The sequence below is a fragment of the Arvicanthis niloticus genome, chromosome 15, assembly GCF_011762505.2.
Source record: "Arvicanthis niloticus isolate mArvNil1 chromosome 15, mArvNil1.pat.X, whole genome shotgun sequence".
NCBI lineage: Eukaryota > Metazoa > Chordata > Mammalia > Rodentia > Muridae > Arvicanthis > Arvicanthis niloticus.
The window spans coordinates 21,989,673-22,013,432 of NC_047672.1; the positions used below are offsets into that span (position 1 = coordinate 21,989,673).

Here is a 23,760-nt window from a genome sequence, read left to right on the forward strand (position 1 = left end):
AAAAGATGTAACCAAATGTGTGCAAACTGCTGGGCAGTCCTTGGTGCATCAGCACCCCAGTTCCCCCCTTTCTTAATCCTGTTTTCTCTAGCATGGGAGGGAACTAACAGTCTAGACCCTAGACTGCCTGTGTTTAAATCCTGGCACTACTAATTGCCACTTGGCAAATATTAATGCTCTTGGAGCTGAGATTTTTCTCAGTTGTAAAATAAAAACAATGGAGATATTATGCATGTCAAACTGGGTAATGACTGCCAGTGAGAAAAGCTTCAACTAATAGGAGCTGTTATAGCTGGCGTAGAAAATTATCATTCTCATCCCTTCTAATCTCACTGTGCTTTAGTATGAAAGGGATGTGGTCTGTGTGTGTGTGTGTGTGTGTGTGTGTGTGTGTGTGTGTGTGTGATGATGATGACATTTATGTTCCTGGCTCTGCAGTACCTTATTTTTTTCAGGTTGTACATTTTAATCTAGGTCACTGAGTGATTCCATAAACAGTATACTTGACAATGGAGCAAACGGTGTACCAGGGAGACACACGTTAGCTATTCCTCTGTGGTCTTGAGGATCTTCCCAGAGCTCTGGGTTTCAGGGTTGGATCTGATTCTCAAGCAGTAAGATATGAAACCTTCCGGTATCCTCAACAGCAGGTCTAACTTCAGTTTCCAGCATTGACTGAATGTAAACCCAATCCTAACTCATCATTCAGTCCTCAGATGAGCTTTTATTGAGGTGTTTGCCTCAGGTTATTAGTGGAGCCTCCTATGGTACTCAAGTTTTGGCATAGAGATATGACTTTCAAGTGAGAAATAGATCCTGGCACTGGGGTGGCAGAGGGAGGGGCAAAAGATTTCATAGATTAAAATGTACCAAAACCTTATAATGAGCCTTTGTTGAGGAAAGAGCATGTCTTTCTCTACATCCCTAGACAGCAGGCTCTCTGATTCATTTGCAGTTTGAAATGCTGGAGTCTACATCCCTCCTGCTGTGCTTTGTTCCCAAAGTGAGTGTTCCTGCTGCTGTTCCTCTTCCCTGTGTCTCTGTCTCTTTCTGTCTGTCTCTGTCCCTGTCTGTTTCCGTTTCTGTCCTCCCTGCCCAAAACCTTAGTCTTGCTGACTTATAGAACTAATCTGGACCTGGGGTTAGGATTTACAGACTCCAATCTGGTTTTTATTGTGGTAATAGGAATAAGAGAAAACAAAGCCTTCTGGGTTGAGGGGAGCTGATGTTATGCTTAACAAAGTCATGCACCTATTCTCTCAGACAGCACCCAGAGGCAAAGTGCATTAATCCCAAGACTCTAAAAACACAATGTGCATGTTAACGAACTGGGAGAAGCAAGTCAATATCTGCTTCTTTGATGCTCTTCTCTACCTCTTTACTGTCCTCTGAGGCCCTTGGGGATGTAATCACTGTTATAGACTAAGTAAGGGTACAAAGCTTGAGGAAACTCTGCTGTGAGAACACCGGAATGAAGATCCCTTTGTGCTCCAGTCCATCAAAGTTCCTAAGCACTAAGGCTGTAACAAGCCACACACTCTAGCTCATACAGGAGGTGTCCATTGCATGCAAAACTTTTATTACTTACGAGGGCAATCCATGTTCATTGCTTTGTAGTTTTTGAGCAGCTGGTTTATGGTAATATGTGAATTATTCAATTCAAAGAATGCATTTTGTTTTAAATAATTATTAAATATTTTAAAGCAAATTGTTCTTTGAATTGTTTTTATACATCTCTACAATGTATTTTGATCATCATATCAACTCTTATTTCTCCCCTCCAACTGCCCACATCCATCCCTCTTACAATTTCTTATAGTTTAAGAAATGTATTTACAACCTATTGAATCCAATTAATACTGCCTGTATGTGCAAGTGAATGAAGAGATCCACTAGCTCATGAGCAACCTGCCAGTGGTCACGGTCCCAAAGAAAACTGTTCTTTCCTCTCCCAGCAGCCATCATTTGCCAATAGTTCCTCAGCTATGGTTGGCACCCCATGAACTCCTTCCTCTGATGGAATTCCTACATAATCTTATGTAGGTTTTGCATAGGTAATCATGAGGGCTATAAACTCATGAGTACAATGGCCATGCCATGTCCAGAAGACATTTTATAAAATTGTTTCTCATCTTCTAGCTCTTGCATAATTTCTGACCCCTCTCTCATCATATTCCCTGAGCCTTGGTAGCATTGGGGTTGATATAGATGTCCCATTTAAGGCTGGGCTCTCAGTCTCTTATTCTCAATACTTTGACCAGTTATGAATCTCAGCATTACCTACTAACCACTGTAAAAAGAAGTTATTGTGACCAATGTTGACAACATATATAAATATGCATAAAATCATATTAAGAAGGTAGTTTGACAACATGACCATTTAGCAGAAATACAATAGTATGTTCCTCCCTTATGTGTGAACCACTCCCAAGCATGTGACTTTGCCTAGATTTAGAGTACACAGGCATGAATTCTGTCCTATGAAGTAGGTCTCATATTCAAGCAGAAACTGGCTGGTTACCGCTGAAACAGTTGTGCCACTATTGTACCAAGGCTGGGTGAAAATTATTAGACCTCTGTATTAAGAACCAGGACATCCTGAGTTTTGTAGGAAAATGGATGGAACTAGAAAATATTATCCTGACTGAGGTAACTCAGACCCAAAAGGACATGCATGGTATGTATTCACTAATAAGTGGATATTGGTCAAAAAAAAAAAAAGTACAGAATACCCAAGATACAGTCCAAAGAACTCAAAATAGTCAACAACCTAAAGGGCCCAAGTGAGGATGCCTCAGTCCCACTTGGGAGGAATAAGAAAGCAAACACAATACAGGGGAGGGAGGGAGGGAGGAACCTGGGAGGGAAAGTGGAGAGGTCATGAGAGGGTGTGGGAAGAGGGGAACCTGCTCTGGTATTGGGTGAAAGAAAAGGACTGAAGCCCTGAGGGCCAGCAGAAAGAATGAAAACAGGCAACCTTGGGATATGGGATGTTGTGGGGACCCTCCAGAATGTACCAGAGACCTGGAAGGGGGGGTGTGAGAGACACTCAGGAACAAAAGGGAGAGACCTTGGATGAAATGCCCAACAGTGAGTAGGGGGAACTTATAGAGCCCATCTACAGCAGAAAAGCAGGGCATCAAGTGAGGAAGGGGGTTCTCATCCCACAGTGAAAACTCTGACCCATAATTGTTTCTGTCTGAAAGAACTGCAGGGATGGAAATGGAGAGGAGACTGAGAAAAAGAAGGTCCAGCAACAGGCCTAAAGTGGAATCCAGTTCAAGGGGAGGTTCCCAGGCCTGACACTATTACTGAGGCTATGGAGTGCTCACAAAAAGGGACCTATCATGATTGCCATCTGAAAGACCCGACAAGCATCTGAAAGAGTCAGATGCAGATATTTGCTCCCAACCAATGGACAGAAGCTGCTGACCCCTGTGGTTGGATTAGGGAAAAGCTGGAAGAAGCTGAGGAGAAGGGCGAACCTATAGGAAGACCAGCAGTCTCAATTAACCAGGACTCCTGAGATCCCTCAAACACTGGACCACCAACCAGGCAGCATATATGATATGATATGATATGATATGATATGATATGATATGATATGAGGCCCCCAGCACATATATAGCAGAGGACTGCCAGATCTGGATTCAGTCAGAGAAAATGAACCTAACCCTCAAGAGACTGGAGGCCCGGGGAGTTTAGAGGTTTAGTGGGGTGGGTAGCGGTTGGTGGGGACATCCTTGTAGAGACAGGGGGCAAAGAGAAGGCATCAGATATGGAAAGGTCAGAGGGTGTAAGGGGAAGGGAATGGGGTCTGGACTGTAAAAAATAAATAAGTAAATAAAATATTAAATTTAAAAAGAACAATTCTCTTTCTAGGAATTTTTTAAGTGTTTGTGCCTTTGGAAGTTAGTTTAGTTGGTGTTCTTACATTGTAGTCTATGAGTCCCTGGTGACTACATCTCTTTTTAACCTATAGAAAATGGATTTAGGTGTCAGGAGTATGTACTTTCTCATTATAATTCAGATAGTAAATTGCCATATGACCTTAACAGGTCACCAAGTTTGCCTTGACTTTCAGACTCGCCATGTGAAAGAAAGACAAAGTGTTAAAAGGTAAGTTTTTCCATTGCTGATATTCTCTGATCTTCATTAGTATTGGCCATTTCAATCTCTGTTCCCCTAGTCAAATAGGATGCTCTCCATGATCAAGTCTAGGTAGAGGACTTTCTTGTTATTGTTTTGGTTTTCATCATAGCAACCTTCTAGATGAGGTCTTTCTGTTGCTCTCTCGTCCTCCATTCCTTCCTTCTCTCTGTCCATATCTTCCCTCCTCTACTGCCTTATCCTAGTAATTCATATAGTACTGAGAGAACGTGTGATAAACGTGTGTACTCAGGATCTACATCTCATACTTAAAAAATTAATTATAGATGGTTCAAACAGATCTAAATGTAAAAGGTAGCAAATGAGAATTTTTAAATAGTTACTTTGAAGTATAAACGTGGGACTTTTCTAAAGAAAACACCATTCCCAGAAGCCTTGAAGACTTTTAAATGTGACCTCATAATGCTGAAATATTTACATGTATGCATAATTACAGGAAAATAAAAATATCATAAATAAATGTTTCTTTGAAGTTCCCTGGCAAAACTACCTATTCATTAAGGAGAACTATAATGATTTTAAACATAGGAAATAAATCTTACACAAAATTTATATTAAAGAGAATTTAACAAGAATATTTTGTTTTGGCCTTTTGAGACAAAGTCTTACTTACTCTGTAGCCCATGATTTATTAGACCATACTATATATTTTGGGCCAGACTTCAACCTGTGCTAGTATTTCTGCTATAAACTTTCAAGTGCTAGGAATATATCTGTGAAGTTTTTAATAACAGCTATTTTCACAGTGTGCTAAAGATGAATCAATGGAGAGTAAAGATAATATCTTCTTCAGTGAAGCATATTTAATGAAGACTAACATTACCTACCAAAGTATATTACTTGGTATGCTGAGGCAGAAGGATCACACATTGTTGTTTGGATATACAATGGTTAACATAGTGAGACCCTTTCCAAAAGGGGGAAAAATAGGTAACAAAAAAAGGAAAGGTATACAAATGTACACTTACATATATGTGTATTCACATACATAGTGACACATAGTGAACCATGTTGAGAAGGAAACAAAATGGTTATCGTAACATTTGGAAATAAGGAAGATTTGCGGACAGGATGCATTGAGGTTGTCTAAAGGTTTTATTCCCCTGGAAAGCTCTGAGCTGCAATGTACTTCACAGTTTTCCCGAACTGTCACTTGGGTTGAAAATTAAGATCTGGACATATCTACATCTGCATCAATGGCACTTTGGGTGCAGGCTGTCTTATATCAAAGGACACACTATTGAGGAAGCATTTCAGTTTTACAGGGTAATTATGAAGAGATTTTCAGTTGTGGGCTGAGAGAAAGAATATTTTAGTCCTGTGTCACATGACATATTCAAAAAGAAAGAAGGAAGGAAGAAAGGAAGGGAGGGAGGAAGAGAGGAGAGCCTTATAGAAAGTGGGCTTTAACCTAGAGACAGTGAGAAGCTTCTTATCAAGCAAGACAATTGATCTCACCTGTATGTAAAAGCTTGAAAGATGTCTCAATGGGTAAATGATTGTTGTCAATGCATGAAGTGCTGAGTTAAGATCTCCCGGACTCACGTAAGCTGGGTCTGGGCTTAGAGGCACAAACCTGTGATCCCAGTGCTGAGAGGCAGAGATAGGTGGATTCCAGGGACTTGCTGAGCCGTTCTAACTAAAACAAAATGGCAATCCCCAGGTGCAGTGAGATATCCTGTCTTAAAATAATTAGGTGAAAGAAAACTGAGAAAAGGCATTCTGATGTCAACCTCTGGCTTTCATGGGCAAGCACACACATACTACACACACACATACACACACACACACACCCCACGACATAGACAAAAATAAGAAAGGAAAGAAGGAAGGAAGAAAGGATGGAAGGAAGAAAGGAAGGAAGGAATAGCCCTCTTTTTCTAACTGCTTTACAATTCACATCAATGTTGTCTTCATTTTTCTTGCCCATGTTTCTTCCCATTATTCCACAAAGATACAGCCTATGCTATACAGTTGTGTTTATTTTTAAATGTTTTCAATTTTATGTAGGCTAATTTTTTTTACACTAAATAGCAATACTTTCAGTTCAAGCTGCAATAATTTATTCTTACATATTTCTGCACGTGCTTTGTTTACACCACAGCCAAGTGGTAGAACATGTTAAGCATGGAAAAGTTTCCGTTGTGTTCCTTCCTAGTCATTTTTTTACCCCTGGCTAACCATTTAGTTTTTGATACTTCAGATTTTACTTTTATATTTGAGCTTGTTAATATCTTTAGTTCTTGCCTTAATGTAACCTTTTAGCTGTTCACCATGATTTGTGATTATTCTTTCTGTCTGCATTTCTTTTAATTGTAGAATAGCCTTTCACTACAGGAATATACCTCAGCTTTCGCTATGTACTTGTTATCATTTGAGTCACTGGAGTTCTTTATGGACTAAACTGCTGTCACTATTCCTAAATGTGTTTTTCATGGGACATGTGTTTTTATTTACCTTTTGAAAAGATCTAAGAGTAACATAATAGGTGTGCACTAGATGCATATATTTACATATTCTTTGTGTCTGTTGCACATCCCACTAAGGAATATATGACAATTCCAGTTGCCATCCTATTTACCAATACTTGGTCTGTTTACAGTCAATTCAAGTGTATAAATCTGAGTCTCATTTATCAATATGTTCTTGCACCTGTACAATATCGCGTCAAAATCCTTTTGTCTTTATCACTGTAGCTTTATCATATTAAACTTACATATCATACATCTCCATCTTGATCTTTTTCATGACTATTCTAACTACTATAAGTTCTTTATATTTCATACTATTTTTGAGACAAGTTTTATGAATGATTAAAAGCCTTCTAAGTTTTTGAATGAACCTTGCATTTACTCTATATACTAATTTGAGAAGAATAGATATTCTAGCATAATTGAATCTTCTAATGTAGGAAAATAGAACGTTTGACTATCTAGCTCTCATTTGTCTCAGCAGGATTTTATAATTTTAAACATGTGTCTTGTATATAGCATGTTAAATGTGTTTAATCTTAATTTTCTTTATGTTTTGATATTATTTTTTTAATTTATAATAAATTGATAGGGTATTGAGGTTTTCTCTACATCTATAAATTTTTCCACATCTATCTTTTCTTTCTGTGACTTTGATGATTATACCTATTAATTTAGTGGATTTATGGATCTCAAATTGCAAGACTATACTATTTATAAATATATAATGTTATTTTTATTTCCTAAAAAAAACAGGAAGGAAAATTATTCCCAATTTTTATTTAGTCTTCTTGTTTTATGAATTGGTTAAACTTCTTACACATTGTTAGATAGAAGTCATCAGAATGGTTATATTTACCTCAGTTCCCATATTAGAAAGATGGTATTAAGTTTCTCCTCAATAAATTTGATGGTATTTAGTGTTAGCTTTTTTCCATAGTTTTTATTGTTCAGTTTAAGGAAGATTTGTTCTGTTTCTAATTTGCTCAGAGTTCTGAATCAGTAGGTGCTGATTTACGTCCAATGTCCTTCCTGACCTTTTAGAGATGGTTATTTATTTTCCTCTTTGATTTTATTAACATTCCAAAGTAATGATTTCTCTCATATTAAGTCAACTTTGCATTTCTAGAATAAAATTACAACATTTTAATTATGGATTCTCCTTGCTTAGTATGGGATTTAGAACTATTCATGTTCTATGTTCACTAAAATATTGCTAAGTAGATTTATTTTCCTGTAAATTCTTTGGTGTAGAGAACAATCTGACCTAATGAAATTAACTGGAAAGTGCTTCCTTCTCAACTTACTAGAAGACTAGAAGTATAAGATTTGCATTTTTTCCTTAAATATTTGATAGGATATATCAGACAAGCCATCTGGATCTACAGTTCTCTGTGTAGGAAGGTTTTAGCTATGAATTTCATTTCATACACACAGTTACATTTATTTTTTAATAAATAGTAGGTGGTTTTTATTGTTCAGAAGATTTTTCATTTTATCAGCTGCATCAACTGGTTTCTATTCTAAGGTATCTTAATTTGTTCTCTGAAATTCATAATTAAAATAGAAATTAAATTATACCTCTACTCCATAGTGGGTCAGTTATATAAGGAAATAAATTCAAACTTGTTGAAGTGTAATTTTGTGCCAGATGAAAACAAAAGTTTCAATTCTTCTACAGTTTGACCTAGAAATTCCAATTGTAGAAATTTATTCTAGAAAAAAATAATTGTGTGCATATTTATAAATATCTAAGAGTACTTACGGTATTTTTTTTAAACAATGAGCATGGAAAAACACAGAAACTGATAAACAAAATGTTTGCCATTAAGAGAATAAAACATCAACATTATTGAGTATTATGTAAGAGAAAAAGTTGAGATAGTGCATGGTTTTATGAAGCTATGTATTTTACATGTTAACTGAGATAGAAAAGGTTGCACAACAGATTTTCATAGCACTCTCTCTAAAGGAATATGAAAATCCATAGTTAGAAATTCCTCTAAAATTATATGACAAGCTGGGCTTTAGCAATTAAAAAAAACAGGAAGGAAAATTATTCCCAATTTATCCCCTTAGGTGCCAACTGACATTTCAGAATGAATAGGCATACTTAAAATGAGAACCTAAACTCAGACAAATGTTTTATAATGCACACATATTCTGCTCTCTCCAGCACCAAACAGATTTCTGATTTGCATTTTGTCAGTTCTTCCAGGTTGTGAGCATAGCTGTCTTCAGAAGCTTCCTCTGCTCTCCCTACTTGGAAGTGGTCCAGCTGGGACTCAGCAACACACCGTAGAAAAAAAGGAACTGCAAGAACCTTGCTGGAACACATGCAGATGTACATATATTTAGAAGAGGGAAAATCCGAGATACTCTGTAAAGTGTGATTAGAGTTGCAGATGGAACTTCCCCACAGCGTTCTGGAGGGTCATGGTCAGTGCTAGTGGTGAGACCCACTGTAACACAGATGGAAAATGTGTCAGGCTTCATGAAATTTTTAAGGTCTAATTAATACCTTTCACTGTGCTTGAGATGCAGCCATTAGGAAATACTAGTGTACTTTTTCCAGGAAAATTATGGTGCCTTTGAGAGGATGGAATTTACTCGGGTTCTGAATAACTTAGAGTCATGGGAAGAGCCTAAGATGATGAACTGAGAAGATGAACTTCTTTGAGTCTGACACAGTCCAGACAACTGCCTTTGGGGCATTGTGGGAAGGCATCCTTAGATTAAGAAGTCCCTGATCAACAAGATTTCAGTTTCTCCAATAAAAAAAACTTGGGAAAGTTCTGCAACTTAATTGGCCAAAAATGAAGATAACTGAAACTTTTTTTCCCTGATATGTCCCCAGGTAGCTTGCTGAGAGACCTCTGTGAAGTTGGGTTAATTAAGAACACATACCTCAGTGACTTTAGTTCCTTTGGGAAGAAGAAAAAGGGTGGAGGGGAGAGGGCAGAAGGACAAATCATCAAGTCAGGACATGCTCATTGCTACACTTCTTCCTAAGCTCCTGTATAGAAGACCCCCCTGCCCTCTTCACCATGAGGGGAGGCTCCAGCAGGCTGTACAGCTCAGCACTAGCCAGGAAGCAATTTATTTCTGTTGAATCTGTACAATGTCAGAAGCAACATGAAGCCCCTCTAAAGAGGTCAGTTCTTTGTAAAAATTCTGCCTCTCTACAGGAGAAACTAAAGGGATCGGGGTGGAAAGTCTGGGACTTTGGTGTCTTATGGAGATGAACAAATAGAGCTGTGGAGTGGGGGAAGGGCAGCGGAGTGGACAGCACAGCACCCAACCTCATGCAGTATGCCCTTTTAGATCTGGGCTGCCCTAATAAAGATCAGAGGACTCCTCCCTGTTCTGCTTTGTCTTCATTTTTCTGCTATTAACCCAAAGGCTATGAAAGCAAAGCAGACATTGATCCCTCCCAATCATTTTAGCTTTGAATTCTGAGAATGTCCATTAGTAAAACAGCCACAGAGAAACAGAAAGGGCAATTAAAGGAAGGGCAGGGAGAAAGGACGGTGTTGATGTGAAAAAGGAGAGGAAACTAAGGTGAGTAGGACTGAGGAAATACTGCAAACGAGCCTTGACCAGGAGATCTAATACTTAACCTATATCATCTGCTCACACATTCATCAGCTGAAAAGTTTTCACACTATTCCTGTGGGTCATTTGTTTCTATATCATACAATTAGAGAACTAATTATTACGCAACCCATTAATTTTCTGGCATGTTGTTTAGTGCATATATTTTTTTCTGAATACAAATTACACAGGGCAGGGATTTTTTTCCACTTGTCCTCCTCATAGTTATATATTTTAATATTAAGGAGGGGAATAAGCAATTAGGTATGTAATGTCAGGTAATAAGTGCTATGAAGAAAACTAGAGTCCACTAGTGAGTATGCTTCCATGTTTGGAGAACAGTGACTGGAAAGAGGTTTTTGAGGAAATGACAATTAAGACCACAGAAGTGAGGAACAGAGAGACCCAGGTATCAGAATGTCTGATATTCGGGGTTCTTATTCTTACAAGCTATTATCTGTTATTGTTTCTAGGCTTTTGAGGATAAACACAGTTAGAAAAGAGTAAATACATTTTGGAAAATTACCCGCATCCCAGAGTCTTCATGTGGAGATACTGTTGTTCTGTTACATTTTTAAAATCTGAGGATGGCAAGAACGCTGGCCCTAGACATTGACCTGACCTTTGCTCGGTTGGCCTCTGGATGGCTTATGCAAAGTTCTATGCTTTAACCTTTCTCTGGACTGCCGTTATATCTTATTGTGCAGTTAATATAGGAGGAAGAAGGGAAATCTCATAACCAGAAGCATCTGTTTGATTCAGACCTAAACTTGGAATCAAAAGTCAAACTCAAGTGATGGACAATCTCTCTAGTGCGACTGAATTCTGCCTTCTGGGTTTCCCTGGATCCCAAGAGCTACACTACATCCTTTTTGCCATCTTCTTTTTCTTCTATTCAGTGACACTGCTGGGAAACATGGTCATCATCGTGATTGTCTGTGTTGATAAACGTCTACAGTCTCCCATGTACTTCTTCCTCGGCAACCTCTCTCTCCTGGAGATCCTGGTAACAACTACAATTGTTCCCTTGATGCTTTGGGGGCTTCTGATCCCTGGAAAGCAGACAATATCTTTGACTGGATGTATTGCCCAACTCTTCCTTTACCTCTCTCTAGGGACCACAGAGTTTGCAGTGCTTGGAGCAATGGCTGTGGACCGTTATGTGGCTGTCTGCAATCCTTTAAGGTATAGCATTATCATGAACAGCCGCACTTGCATCTGGGTAGTGATTGTGTCCTGGATGTTTGGGTTCCTTTCTGAAATCTGGCCAGTCTATGCCACATTCCAGTTTACTTTCTGCAAATCAAATCTGTTAGATCATTTCTACTGTGACCGGGGCCAATTGCTCAAATTATCCTGTAATGAAACCTTTCTCACAGAGTTCATTCTTTTCTTAATGGCTGTTTTCATTATTGTTGGATCCTTGATCCCCACAATTGTCTCCTACACTTATATTATTTCCACCATCCTCAAGATTCCCTCAGCCTCAGGCCGGAAGAAAGCCTTCTCCACCTGTGCCTCCCACTTCACTTTTGTTGTGATTGGCTATGGCACCTGCTTGTTTCTCTACGTGAAACCCAAGCAAACACACGCAGCTGAGTACAACAGGGTGGCCTCCCTGCTGGTTTCTGTGGTTACTCCTTTTCTGAACCCCTTCATCTTCACTCTTCGGAATGATAAAGTCAAAGAGGCCCTTAGAGATGGAGTGAAGCATTGCTGTCTGCTCTTCAAGGATTAACTCTTCTCTTAGTTATTCATAGGTGGCAGAGCCTAGAAAATCTCAACTTCCTTAGTCCATTAAAGTTGTAGTAAAATCTGAGTCCTGGGCACAAATTACAATCATGCCATGGAAGATCTACTTCCAAGTCCTTTCCAGAGACACTTCAAATGAATCTCTTTTTATGCTAACTAGAACCTTACAGACTTCATGCCTGCTTCTTTACACTAGTGAGCACAAGGAAGAATGTTATTGAAGGCACTGGAGGAATCAAAGCAAGGAAACACAGTTTCCTAAGCATCTTATTGGACAAATTTGTCTGAAGCTGTATCTCCTAGAGAAGAGAAATAATGGAAAAAAGATGGAGTGTGAGAGGTACCATTGACAGAATACAACAATAAACATGTTTACTTTGGTGCATCAATTTTGCAAAGACATTCTCCATATTTTAGTGCAATTATGTGACAAGATGTCCATCTACATTTTTAAAACATTTGAGTTCTCTTTCTACTTGTAGATCATATTATAATTGTCCTGGTTCAATTAGTACATAATTGACTATAGCATTATAAAAACAATCTAGAATGGTGATGGGGCACATGGCAAATATTTCCTCTGGAAATTCTTAGTAGTATCCAGAACAACTGGGGATAGGAATAGAGAAGATTCCTTTTCCCAAACTTCAGAGTATTGCATAAGCTGCTCCTCTTAAAGGCAGGCATAGAAAAGAAGAACAAATAAAAATTAAATTCTAGAAATATACCGTTGTTTGTTACAGCTGCTGAAAATTGCCATTTCTGTTCAAACTTATTCCAGGCTAAGATTTCTAACTTCAAATTCATAACACCTTACAAATGACTTATCTCCATGCAGAATTTAAAAGAGAGAGAGAGAGAGAGAGAGAGAGAGAGGCAGGCAATTCAAGAGTCTGGGTTTGTGGGGAGGAGTTCTGGGATTTCACGTAGTATTAGAAGATGTTTAGAAGGAAGAAATTTACATGATGTCAGTCAGTAGTTCCTCCATGTCTGAAGTGTGTGTGTGTGTGTGTGTGTGTGTGTGTGTGTGTGTGTGTTAGTGTGTGTACACTAGGAAATGAACCTAGGCACTCACTTGTTAGACAAGCTTTCGCCCACTAAGCCTTATCTTCACTGCATCTTTAATACTTCCTATAAGTTTGGTCTTTCAGAAACCAACCTTCTCATTTGGTGAGATTGCCCCACATTTTGAAAATAACCTTGCTGATTACGGGATTCTTTTTAGTTTTAGTTTTAGTTTTAGTTTTAGTTTTAGTTTTAGTTTTAGTTTTAGTTTTAGTTTTAGTTTTAGTTTTAGTTTTAGTTTATAGTGGAACTGGGTTGCTAGTGGTCATGTGAGAAGTCACCAAGCACATTCCCTGGCACAAAGACTTCAACACCTAGGAAAGACAGAAGATCAAGCCACAGAGGAAAGAAACAGATAGCTTTCACCAGTTGGGATGGGAGAGGCCTAAGGCTGGAAGTTCATTAAAAAGATGTTGGCTTGGGTAATTACAGGGCCTCTGGCTCCTCTTTTTTTTCCCTATTGGTTCTGCTTAGATGCTGGTCCCTGTGCCTTCACTCCAGTTCTCTTTGTGGTGTCTTCTAGGAACAAGAAGTCACTATATCTGGGAGCCCACTTTCCTCATCTGCCTCTGTCCCCTTGTATTCTCTTTACTCTAACACTTAGCACGCTAATCCACGACCTTCTGGGGATAATTGCTTCTAACTAGAATTCAGTTGTTGGTCTTACTGAGTGTCCATTACATATAATCTTGGTTGATTAGAGGTTGTTTTCTCTTCTGTCTTTTTACTTTTTTTCTAGAAGTTTATTGATTTCTGTGGATGTGTAGATTGATGTTTTCTTGTTTGTTTGTTACTAAATTTAGGAAGTTTCCAATAATTATCTGTGTCTGTATTCTCTTACTTTTCTGCTACTCACATTACGTGTATGCTAGTGTACTTAGGATGTGTCATAATTTCCTGGGGCTGGTTTTTTTTTTTTTCAAGTTTTAGTTTTTGTTCCTTAGATTTGCACCATTCCTTTTCATATATCTTTATTGTTTTTTTCTCTTCCATCAGTTGAAATATACTACTGAGCTCCTTTAGGAAATTTTTCATTTCATTTACAGTACTTTTGAATGATATGATTTCCATTTGGATCTGCATGTCTCAATGCATCATACGTTAACATCGCAAGTGTTGTTTGCTTCGGTTCTGAAAATGCCTATCTCAAGTTGAATTTTAATTCTCAGTAGTCTCTCTCACATTCACTTTTTATAATCTATTTTTTTCTCTTTTTCATGGGTCACTCTTTGCCGCCTCTTTGTATGTACTATTATCTTTGGTTTAATGGTGGACATTTTGATATTAAATTGTTCATTGTAGGCACTTTATTTAGCACTAACAGCTTGATTGCAATTTTGTCAATTTGCTTAATGTTCTGGATGAATTATTTTGTTGAGGTATATATCCCTGTCCATGTGTACTTGATAGGATGACCCCTCAGAGGACATAGGCTTCAACATCCTTAAATATTATAGTCATTTTGAAGTGGTGGTATCTTTATCAAAGATCTTTTTATGTCATTCTGGTCGTATGCAGGTGTTGGGCTCTACTAATTGTCACTTTGTTCATTTGGAATCCTCTGTTTAGTTATTTTATACAGCTCAATTTGTAAATTAGACTTCTCTTGCATTAGACAGCAAACAACATCTATTTGACCTCAGGTTGCCTTTTGGAGATTGTAAAATGCAGAAGTTCTAAGTGCATCCTTTCCACATCCCCTAAACAAGAGAAGGTCTTTGGAATAATAATTTTCTACTTCAGTGTCTCTATATGGTTAATCCCTCAGTATCTCAGTCACTATTTCCAATATTCTAAGATAGTGTATGGCCTTAAACTAAAATAGTAGCCTTTGTTAGGTTTCTTCCCCTGTTCTGTCCTGTGTCTTTCCTTTATCAGAGTAAATTTCTCCTGCAGACATACAGGACTCAATTTTTATTTCTAGAGAACTCAATCCAATTAAACTCTTATTAGAAATAGACCTCAAACAGAACAGAAAATATGAAGGTGACCCCATATTCACTGGTCAGAAGTCACTGACCATGTCTCCTTGGAGATATTAATAGACTTTATAATAATTAGGCCATGAAGCACATATGATTGCTCAGATTTTTCCCCTTTGTGGAATAGTATTTCAGAAATTCGAGGATACAGAAAATGTAAGAACTACATAGTTTGGTAAGCACTGTTCAGTGACATTATTGGAAAGAGAAAATAATAGATTCAGTATAATTTCATCAATGAATCAGAGTTAGAGAGTTTATTAGTCCATTTTCTGTTTATGTAACAAAATGCCCAAAGTTCAGTACTTTATAAAAATGGGAAGTTCAATTTTCTCCCTATTCTGGAGTTCTAAGAGAATGAGAGAAGCATCTCCTAGCCTCCGATTCTAGGAATGGTGCTGTGGATAGCATCAAAATGAAGACAGTGCATGCAAGAGAGGTAACATGGCAAGACAGGAAGTAAAATGAAAACTGAGACAACCTAGATAATGTGACTCTTATGTTTTTCTTATTTTTTCGTTATTAAAGGTTTTCACATACACACTGTAGTTCAGGATGGTTTGAAACTCATGGTGTGTCCCAAGACTGTCTAAAACTCATAGCAATACTCCTGTCCCAGCCCTCTGGATTACCTGATTATAAACATTGCATTCAAATGCAAAGCATTCCACTTAAGGGCACCAGCATCAGTTGCGTGAAGGTGGTGACATCATCACCCTGTTGTCTTTATATGAAGATATCTGTGAGGATACAAATGAGAACTTTGAATATCAATATTCTGTTGTGTGTGAGTTACTTTTCTATTGCTGTGATGCGACATTATGGCCAATGCAACATATAGAAGAAAGAGTTTATTTAGGTCTTATGATTTCAGAGTTTGAATCCATAACCATTATGGTGGGGAACATGTGAGCAGGTAGGTGGGCATGGCACTGAAGCAGTATCTAAGAACTTACATATCAATCCACACTCAATCCACAAGCATGAGGTCAAAAGAGGAGAGAGAGAGAGAGAGAGAGAGAGAGAGAGAGAGAAAGAGAGAGAGAGAGAAACAGACAGAGAGACAGAGAGTCAGAGACAGAGAAAGAACTGGAAATGATATGGTATGGACTCTTTAAACCTCAAAGACTATTTCCAATGATAGACCTCCTCTATCAAGGCCACAAGTCCTAACTTTCCAAAACTGGGAATCAAGCACATACACACACAGACCCACACACAGACCCACACACAGACACACACACAGACACACACATACACACACACACAGACACACAGACACACACACACACACACACACACACACACACACATATATATATATATATATATATATATATATATATATATATATATATATATGCCTATTTGGCTATTATCATTCAAACCACTATATTTGGTCTGAATCAATGACCCAATCTCCTATTGTAAAATATAGTCTTTTCTCCTTTTAACTTACTTGAGGAATATATAGATCGCAAGTCATTTCTTCTCAGGTAATTCTAGGTTGTCTCAAGTTGATAATTAAAGCTACCTATCAAAAATGGAATAAAGGAGGAGGGGCTGGAGAAATGGCTCAGCAGGTAAGAGCACTCACTGGCTGTTCTTCCAGGGCCCTGAGTTCAATCCCAGCAACTACATGGTGGCTCACAACCATCTATAGGGGGATCTCATGGCCTGTTCAGGTAGGCAGATGTATATACGGCAGAGCACTCATACAGTAAATAAATACAATTTTTTTAAAATGGAATAATTGGATATTTATAGGACAGTAGAGCAGTAGCAGTTTCAATGGACTCCTTTCTAGGGAAGATACTAGTATCAGATTGTTAATGGAATACATATCTATAGGCATCTCACACATTGCCTTAGGAGACAATGCTTGCCTTCTTCATAATCTGATTCTACCTCATCTTCTAAAAGCATAACAATAGATTTGGCTCTCAACATAAACTTGAAAGCTCAGACTGCCAGCAAATTGAAAATATTATACACCAAAGCTGCAGAAAGCATGGCCTGGCATGCACAAGAGAAAGTCTGGCTGTGGGTGGGGCAAGTGTGCTCAGAGAGGGAACCATCGGGGGAGTCCTTGGAATATAAAGCTGGGCAAGGGAAAGTAGATTCAGAGGTTTTCCTCCATCGTGCAGGATTTAACACTTTAACCAGTATTCTAGAAATACAAGTCTAATATATGCCATTTGCTGACTCATAAAAGTTTTCAAAAAGCAATATCTTTCATTAAAGTAATAGACCTGCCAAATATACCTGGAAAACTATAGAAGAAGGGACTAAATGGCTTAGAAAGTAAAAATGCTGTAATTGATAATTAGACAGAAATCCTACCAGCCAATCCTGTTCTCAGAGGCCTTCAGGACACTCTGTCAAGCAAGGCAATTTTCAAAAAAATGTTATTTAGGAGGATATTACTTGAGATGGCTTGTTAGAAGCCACCATGTCAGAGCTGGCTCTTTAATAGCAGGACACGCAGCTAGCCATCACATCAAATGACAGATGCATTATTAGACAGGGAATGTACTCACCTGTATTACTAGGAAGAATGGTTGAAATATCAGAGAGAAGTAACATGATGATCTTTAGAGATGAGTAATAGAGCATGATGCTTATGGGTAGGACACTCATTTGAGTACCTCCTATAATACCTAATCAAAAGGGTAAATGAGCAGGCTGAAGGCAGTCACTGTAATAGAAAGTCGTGGTCCTTCCCCCAGGCTCTTCATTTGAGTTCTCAGATCCACTGCTTATGAAATGGAAAACTGACTGCAGTAGACAAACAGAAAGAAGGATTCTGTGACACAATGAGAATAGATCCAGTAAAAGTTTCTTCATCTTTCCCAAAATGGCTATGAGCCATACTTATGGGTAGCCATAATTATAAATGGGGGTGTTCTAGTTTTATTTCCACTGTTGTGATAAGTGATCCTGACAAAAGCAACTTAGAGGTGAAAGAAGTCTATTTCATCTTACTCCAGATTACAGCCATCCTAGTTGGGAAGTCAAGGCAGGGATTTCAAATAGGTATCACATCCACAGTCAAGAGCAACGAGAAATATACATATGCTTACTTGATTGTTTGTGCTCAAGTAGACTTCTCCACTCTTACACAGCCTAGGATCTCCTAACTAAGGAATGATGTCACTCACAGTAATCTGAGTCTTCCTATATCAATTAACTTAATTGATTAATCTTATGCACAAACTAACTCAATGTAAACAACCTCTCATTGAAATTCTATTCACAGGAGATTCTAGGATTTTTTTCAGGTTGACAATTAAACCTAACTATTATAAGAGGGATAGTTTGATGTTTATTGAGCTGTAACAAAAGCAATATCAATGAATTCCTTGCTGCAAAAGATACAGACTGTTAGTGGAGTACCCATTTAAAGCCATCTCATACTTGTTCAACTGGATCCTCTTCCTTCTCTTTTCTCTTTACCCCATTCTTCCTTTATCCTCTTCCCTCTCAAATAATACCTCTCCAAATGCTCTCTCTGTCTCCTACTTGAGTATTTCTACCTCTCTCTATCTTACATACATTTACACATACATACACACTGGACAGGGGGAAACTATAAGACATTATGCTAGGTTCTGAGAGTACAGAGATGAAATCCAGACTTATTCACTCATTGAAGAGCCCAGTATACCCAAAAGATGCCTCACAATACCACAGGAACATTTGCTCAACTATGTTCATAGCAGCTTTATTTGTAATAGCCAGAAACTGCAAACAACCTCTATACCTCTCTACGGAATTGCAGCTATTAAAAACAAAGACATCATGAAATTTGCAGGCAAATGGATGGAACTTGAGGATATCCTCCTGAGTGAGGAAACAGATCCAGAATGATACCTATGGCATATATTCACTTATAGGTGGATATTAGCCATAATGTGCAAGATAACCATGCTACAATCCACAGACCCAAAGAAACTAAGTTATAAGGAAGGCCCAAAGGAGGATGGGAGAATCTCACTCAGAAGGGGAAACATAATGTACATTGGAAGTAATTGGAAAGAGGAAACTGGGTGAGAGAGTAGGTGAGAAGGGGTGTGGGGTTGGTGATCTAGATGAGGGGCAGGAGAGGGCTGAGAGTGAGAATGGAAATCAGTTGGGAGGCATTGCTGGGACAAGCTGGAGCTGGGAGTCTCTGGGTGTGACCGTAGGTGAGAGTCCTACCAGCCAGGGATGTGAAAACTGAAGTGGCTACTTTCTATAGCCAAGAGAGACTTCCAGTGGAAGGAGGGAGTCACCAGTCTACCCACAAAACCTTCAGTCCCAAATTTGTCCTACTTATGGAGTATGCAGGGATAAAGATGAGACAGGGACTGAGTGAGCAGGCGGCCAATGACTGGTCCAGCTTGAGGCTCATCTCAATGGAGAGGGCCAACCCTTGACACTCTTAGTGATGCACTGCTGGGGTTGAAGCAGGACTGTCTGCTGAGAGGCTTCATCAGGCATCAATCATCAGGAGTAGGTCAGGGAGTCTTGTGGAAGGGTTGACAATAGAGTTGAGCAAGAGGGGTGGCAGTGGGGGGTCAAGGACACCACAGGAAGACCTGCAGAGTAAACTAACCTAGACCAATGAAGGCTCACAGAGACTGAACTACCAACCAAAAAGCACTCAGGGGCTGGAACTAGGACCCCTACATACTGGTAGCAGACATGCAGCTTGTTAGTGTGAGTCCAACAAGTGGACAGGAGGCTGTCTCTAACTCTGTTGCCTGCCATTGGATCCCCTTCCCCTACCTGGTTGAGTGGGAGAGTGTGTTTAGTTCTGCTGGGAATAGATGCCCCAGGGGTGGGGAAGCTTCACCTTCTCCTCAGAGAAGAAAGTGATAATGGGGGAGGGACTTATAAGAGCAAGACTGGAAGGAGAGGAGAAAGGGAGGCTGCTGCAGAAGTTTGGTCTGGTTCTTTGTCCCAGCCCCATGCTCCCAGAAAAAAATAAGACACAGACTCAAATACATTTACAAATACCTTGTCCATATTGCTAGGCTTTTCTCTTATTAGATCAAAATTAAAGTTATTCCATTTATTCTATCTATATTCTGCCATGTGTCTGATCATCAGTGCTCAGGTACCATGTATCAGCCTTACTTTCTAATCTACACTTTTCTACAGGCCACATGTTTTTTTTTTTTTAATTGACACGTGGTGCATCTATAAAATACACAGGATATTCTCTCTACAGGCTGTGTTTGGGATGTAAAGTGAATTAAAACAAAAATAAAATAAATTTTGAAAAGTAAAGAAAGGAAGCTATCAATCATAGTATTGTTTTTCAGACTAGAAAGGATGCTTAGACTATACAGGTCTTCATTTTATTGCATTAAAAAAATAAAAGCAGAAGTTTTAAGTGAAAAAAAGAGTTGACCCCCAATGATATAGAGGAAGAGGTCAGTGAACAGAACATTGTGTTGAAGCTCCCAAAGATTTCTACATGGAGGAATACAGGACCAGTGAACAGGGGCATTCAGTGCAGCCGAGAGCCAGGATAGCATCAGGGATCAGTGATGTTTGACTTCATATCTGATAGGAAATCAAGTGACATCAGGCAGAAAATGCTGGCTCCCGTGTGTTTCTCTGCTTACTTTCAATGAGGGCTTGCTTCCTTCAAGGTTAATCTAGCATGCATTTCTAGCCGTGTTGAGCAAACATTTTGTAGAAGATTCAGCTGGTATTAAACCAACCATGAGAGCATTTGGAAAGATACGAACAGGAACTTTCCCCTAAGGAGCCTGTATTCCGAAGGGAAGCTTCCACCATGTTGTTTTATTGTTCTCTCACTTATGGATGAGGTTCCTTTCTGTAGCCCCGAGAACTCCATATTTCAGCCAGAAAAAGAAAGAGAGAGAGAGAGAGAGAGAGAGAGAGAGAGAGAGAGAGAGAGAAAGAAAACCAGGTTAGAGGAGCTGAACATTTGGAAAAACAGCTTTCCAAGTGGCCTCATTTTTTTTTCCATTTTTCTCCAAATCTCTCTTTGTCCTTGGTTAGTGAAAAACATGGAATTTACAGCCAGCCTAGACTCTTGCTCTGTTCTGCCAGTCCTGAGTTGTATGACTGAACATGAGATATATAATCTCTGTGCTTCTTTTTCTTCTAAGTTTGAGGAAATGAAAAATAAATTCAACACTCAAAGAAACAGGTGCATCCCATGTCATTGTTAAGTATTAAATGTGGAATAACCATCTTAGATCACTGTTCCAGTCCTCATAGTACTGTAGGACTTGCTGCCAATGTATGAAGCTGCCTCATGGCCCAATTCCCCCAGACACAAACAAAATCCTCAAAACTAAAAAACCAAACAAAAACAAATCAAAACAAGAGAAGAAGAGGAGGAGGAAAAGGAGGTGAGGAAAAGAAGGGGGAAGAGGAGAAGAGAAAGGAGGGGGAAAGGAGCAGGCAAAGATGACCAGGGAAAGAAATGGTTCATAATAACATGCAAGTGCTTTATGCTTGGAGAACTATTGGAAATCAGGAAAGATGCACGGTCAAACTCTGGTAAAATTTTTACTGGGAGTAGAAGAATTGTTGAAATATAAATGAAAGAAAAGTGTGCCCTTCCCCAGCCTTGAGCAGGCCAGAAAATTTGACCTTGCTACAACATGACCTAGGTGGAGTCATCCACACTCGCTGCATGTGCAAATTCCTACATGAACTTAGAAAAATAGACTGCCTGCTGACCTTGACTTGTGACATAATCCTTGACATAATCCAGCTGAAACAAAGGATAGGTTAAGTGGGCTTTTCCCTATATATACAAGAGCTGAATATTAAACTTTGAGCCTTAATCAGAGAACTTTGTCTTCACTCCATGTTTCTTTCGACCCTCTGTCTCTTTTCCATTTCCAGCCCTCCTTTTAGGTGAACCCAGTTCGTCTGTGGCCGCTGGGAAGCTACAGAAGAATATAAAGATGATAATTTGTTGATTGATCTATGAATTGGACTGCAGACGCAAAAGATGAGAACCTCTTTCTGAGGGAACTAGGCAACCGTCAGAGAAGCAGCATGCTGGACCCAGAGTCAAAAGCAGGAATCTGTCTGACCAATCCTGGTAGTCATTGTCACTCTTCATGCACTGAGTTCTGTTTTTAAGTGGGAAGCTTCAGGCCCATGCTACGTTAAAAGAGAAGAGATTGCTATGCTTCACACATGTCACCAGAATCACTGTATTGGAAGTTCCAATTATGTAAACTTAATTCTGAGTATTGATGGAATGTACACAGGCCTTTCAGAGGACTGATGATCAGTTTTAGTTGTCAGGTTGTCACAGTTTAAAATCACCTGGCAAGAGTGTCTCAATCCTAGATCAGATTGGCTATGAGCATGCGTGTGAGGGGTTTTTCTTAATTATGTTCATTGAAATGGGAAGACTTACTTTGAATGTGGGTTGGATTACTTCTTAATCTGAGCCCTGAGCAGGGTAAGAATACAGAAAATGAGCTGAGCAAACAAACATGCATGCTCTCAGCCTCTTCCTGCTCTGGACCGAAGATGTGATATTGTGATGCTAACCCAACTTCCTGCCTTGAGGGACCTTCACCTGGAATTTTGAGCTAAAGGAAAACCTTGTTCCCCCAAATAGCCTTTTGTCAGGATGTATTTTCACAGTAATAGAAAGGAAATTAGGGATCTCTGAGTTCGAGGTCAGCCTGGTCTACAGAGTGAGTTCCAGGACAGCCAAGGCTATACAGAGAAACCCTGTCTCAAAAAAACAAAAAAAAAAAAAAAAAGAAAGAAAGGAAATTAGACCAGGAGGCAAATAAAAATAGGTGATGACCTTAGGGTTGGGTATCATGAGGCCTCGATGGTTTTATAAGAGTGAGACCTAAGTGAGCAGGTTTGGGCTATGTCACTGTGATGCATTCTGTCACAGCACAATGTAGGAAGGAGGTCCTTTCAGATGCTGACTAGACATTTTAACCATATTCTTTGTGACTCCTTAGCTCCTAGAATGATGAGCTAAATAGAGCTAAATAAAGCCTCATGTAACAATTTACTCAGTCTTGGGTATTTCTTATAAAACATAAAAACATTTTTAGTAGTGATTAGGTAGCCTGTCGAGAGGGCCATGGAAAAACTGTAAGGTACTAGGATAGACATTGCTAAGTCATGTCGTCATGTCATTAAAGTGAACTCTTAGATAGAGGTTATCATATAAGAAGTTCAGGACATAGTCACAATTAGAAAAGGGTGACAGTATCTAGTGACAAAAATCGATCTCTTTGTATATATATATATATATATATATATATATATATATATACACACATATGTATATATGTGTGTATATACATATACATATATATATATATATACTTGATGGCCAGAAAATGCATTCAGTCTTCCATTTAGAGCAGTTTGATTTACAGTATTTTAACTTACAAATTTTCAACTTTATGACGCTATGATGCGATTTGCATCCAGTAGATATCACATTTCAGATTTTGAATTGTTAATGTGTGTTCAGTGGTCTCTTACACTGCTGTGCAGTTAACAACTGATGCCCTAGCGTCCTTACTGCCCATTTGGCTGTGGTTTATGTTTCTGCATCTGTTCGTGTCTACCAAACACTCAGCTGTGTGTGTATGAGATAGTCATCAGATTAGTATGAAGTAGGCTTTGAGTTAGAAGATCTTACTCAAATGTAGAGGAATAACATGTGTTCTGGGTACCTTTAAATTAGGCTTGGCTAAGCTATA

General features: G+C 38.8%; 1 protein-coding gene across 3 annotated transcripts; it reads left to right on the forward strand.

The window, feature by feature from the left end:
• Positions 1-9,569: 9,569 nt before the first annotated feature.
• Positions 9,570-15,808, forward strand: LOC117721054 (olfactory receptor 9A4-like). Of its 3 annotated transcripts, none has more exons than XM_076913466.1 (2): positions 9,570-9,795; positions 11,135-15,808. In XM_076913466.1, the coding sequence occupies exon 2, from the start codon at positions 11,152-11,154 to the stop codon at positions 11,971-11,973; it is 822 nt and encodes a 273-aa protein (XP_076769581.1). In that variant the 5' UTR covers positions 9,570-9,795; positions 11,135-11,151; the 3' UTR covers positions 11,974-15,808. The 3 variants fall into 3 exon arrangements, with proteins under 3 accessions (XP_076769581.1, XP_076769579.1, XP_076769580.1); XM_076913464.1 differs by having other exon boundaries at positions 9,572-9,795; positions 10,709-15,808; XM_076913465.1 differs by having other exon boundaries at positions 9,572-9,795; positions 10,943-15,808.
• The last annotated feature ends 7,952 nt before the right edge of the window (positions 15,809-23,760 follow it).

Bases quoted from the DNA above. Each gene is read 5' to 3' on its own strand.
- LOC117721054 (XM_076913464.1), top strand. From the start codon at position 11,032: ATGGACAATCTCTCTAGTGCGACTGAATTCTGCCTTCTGGGTTTCCCT.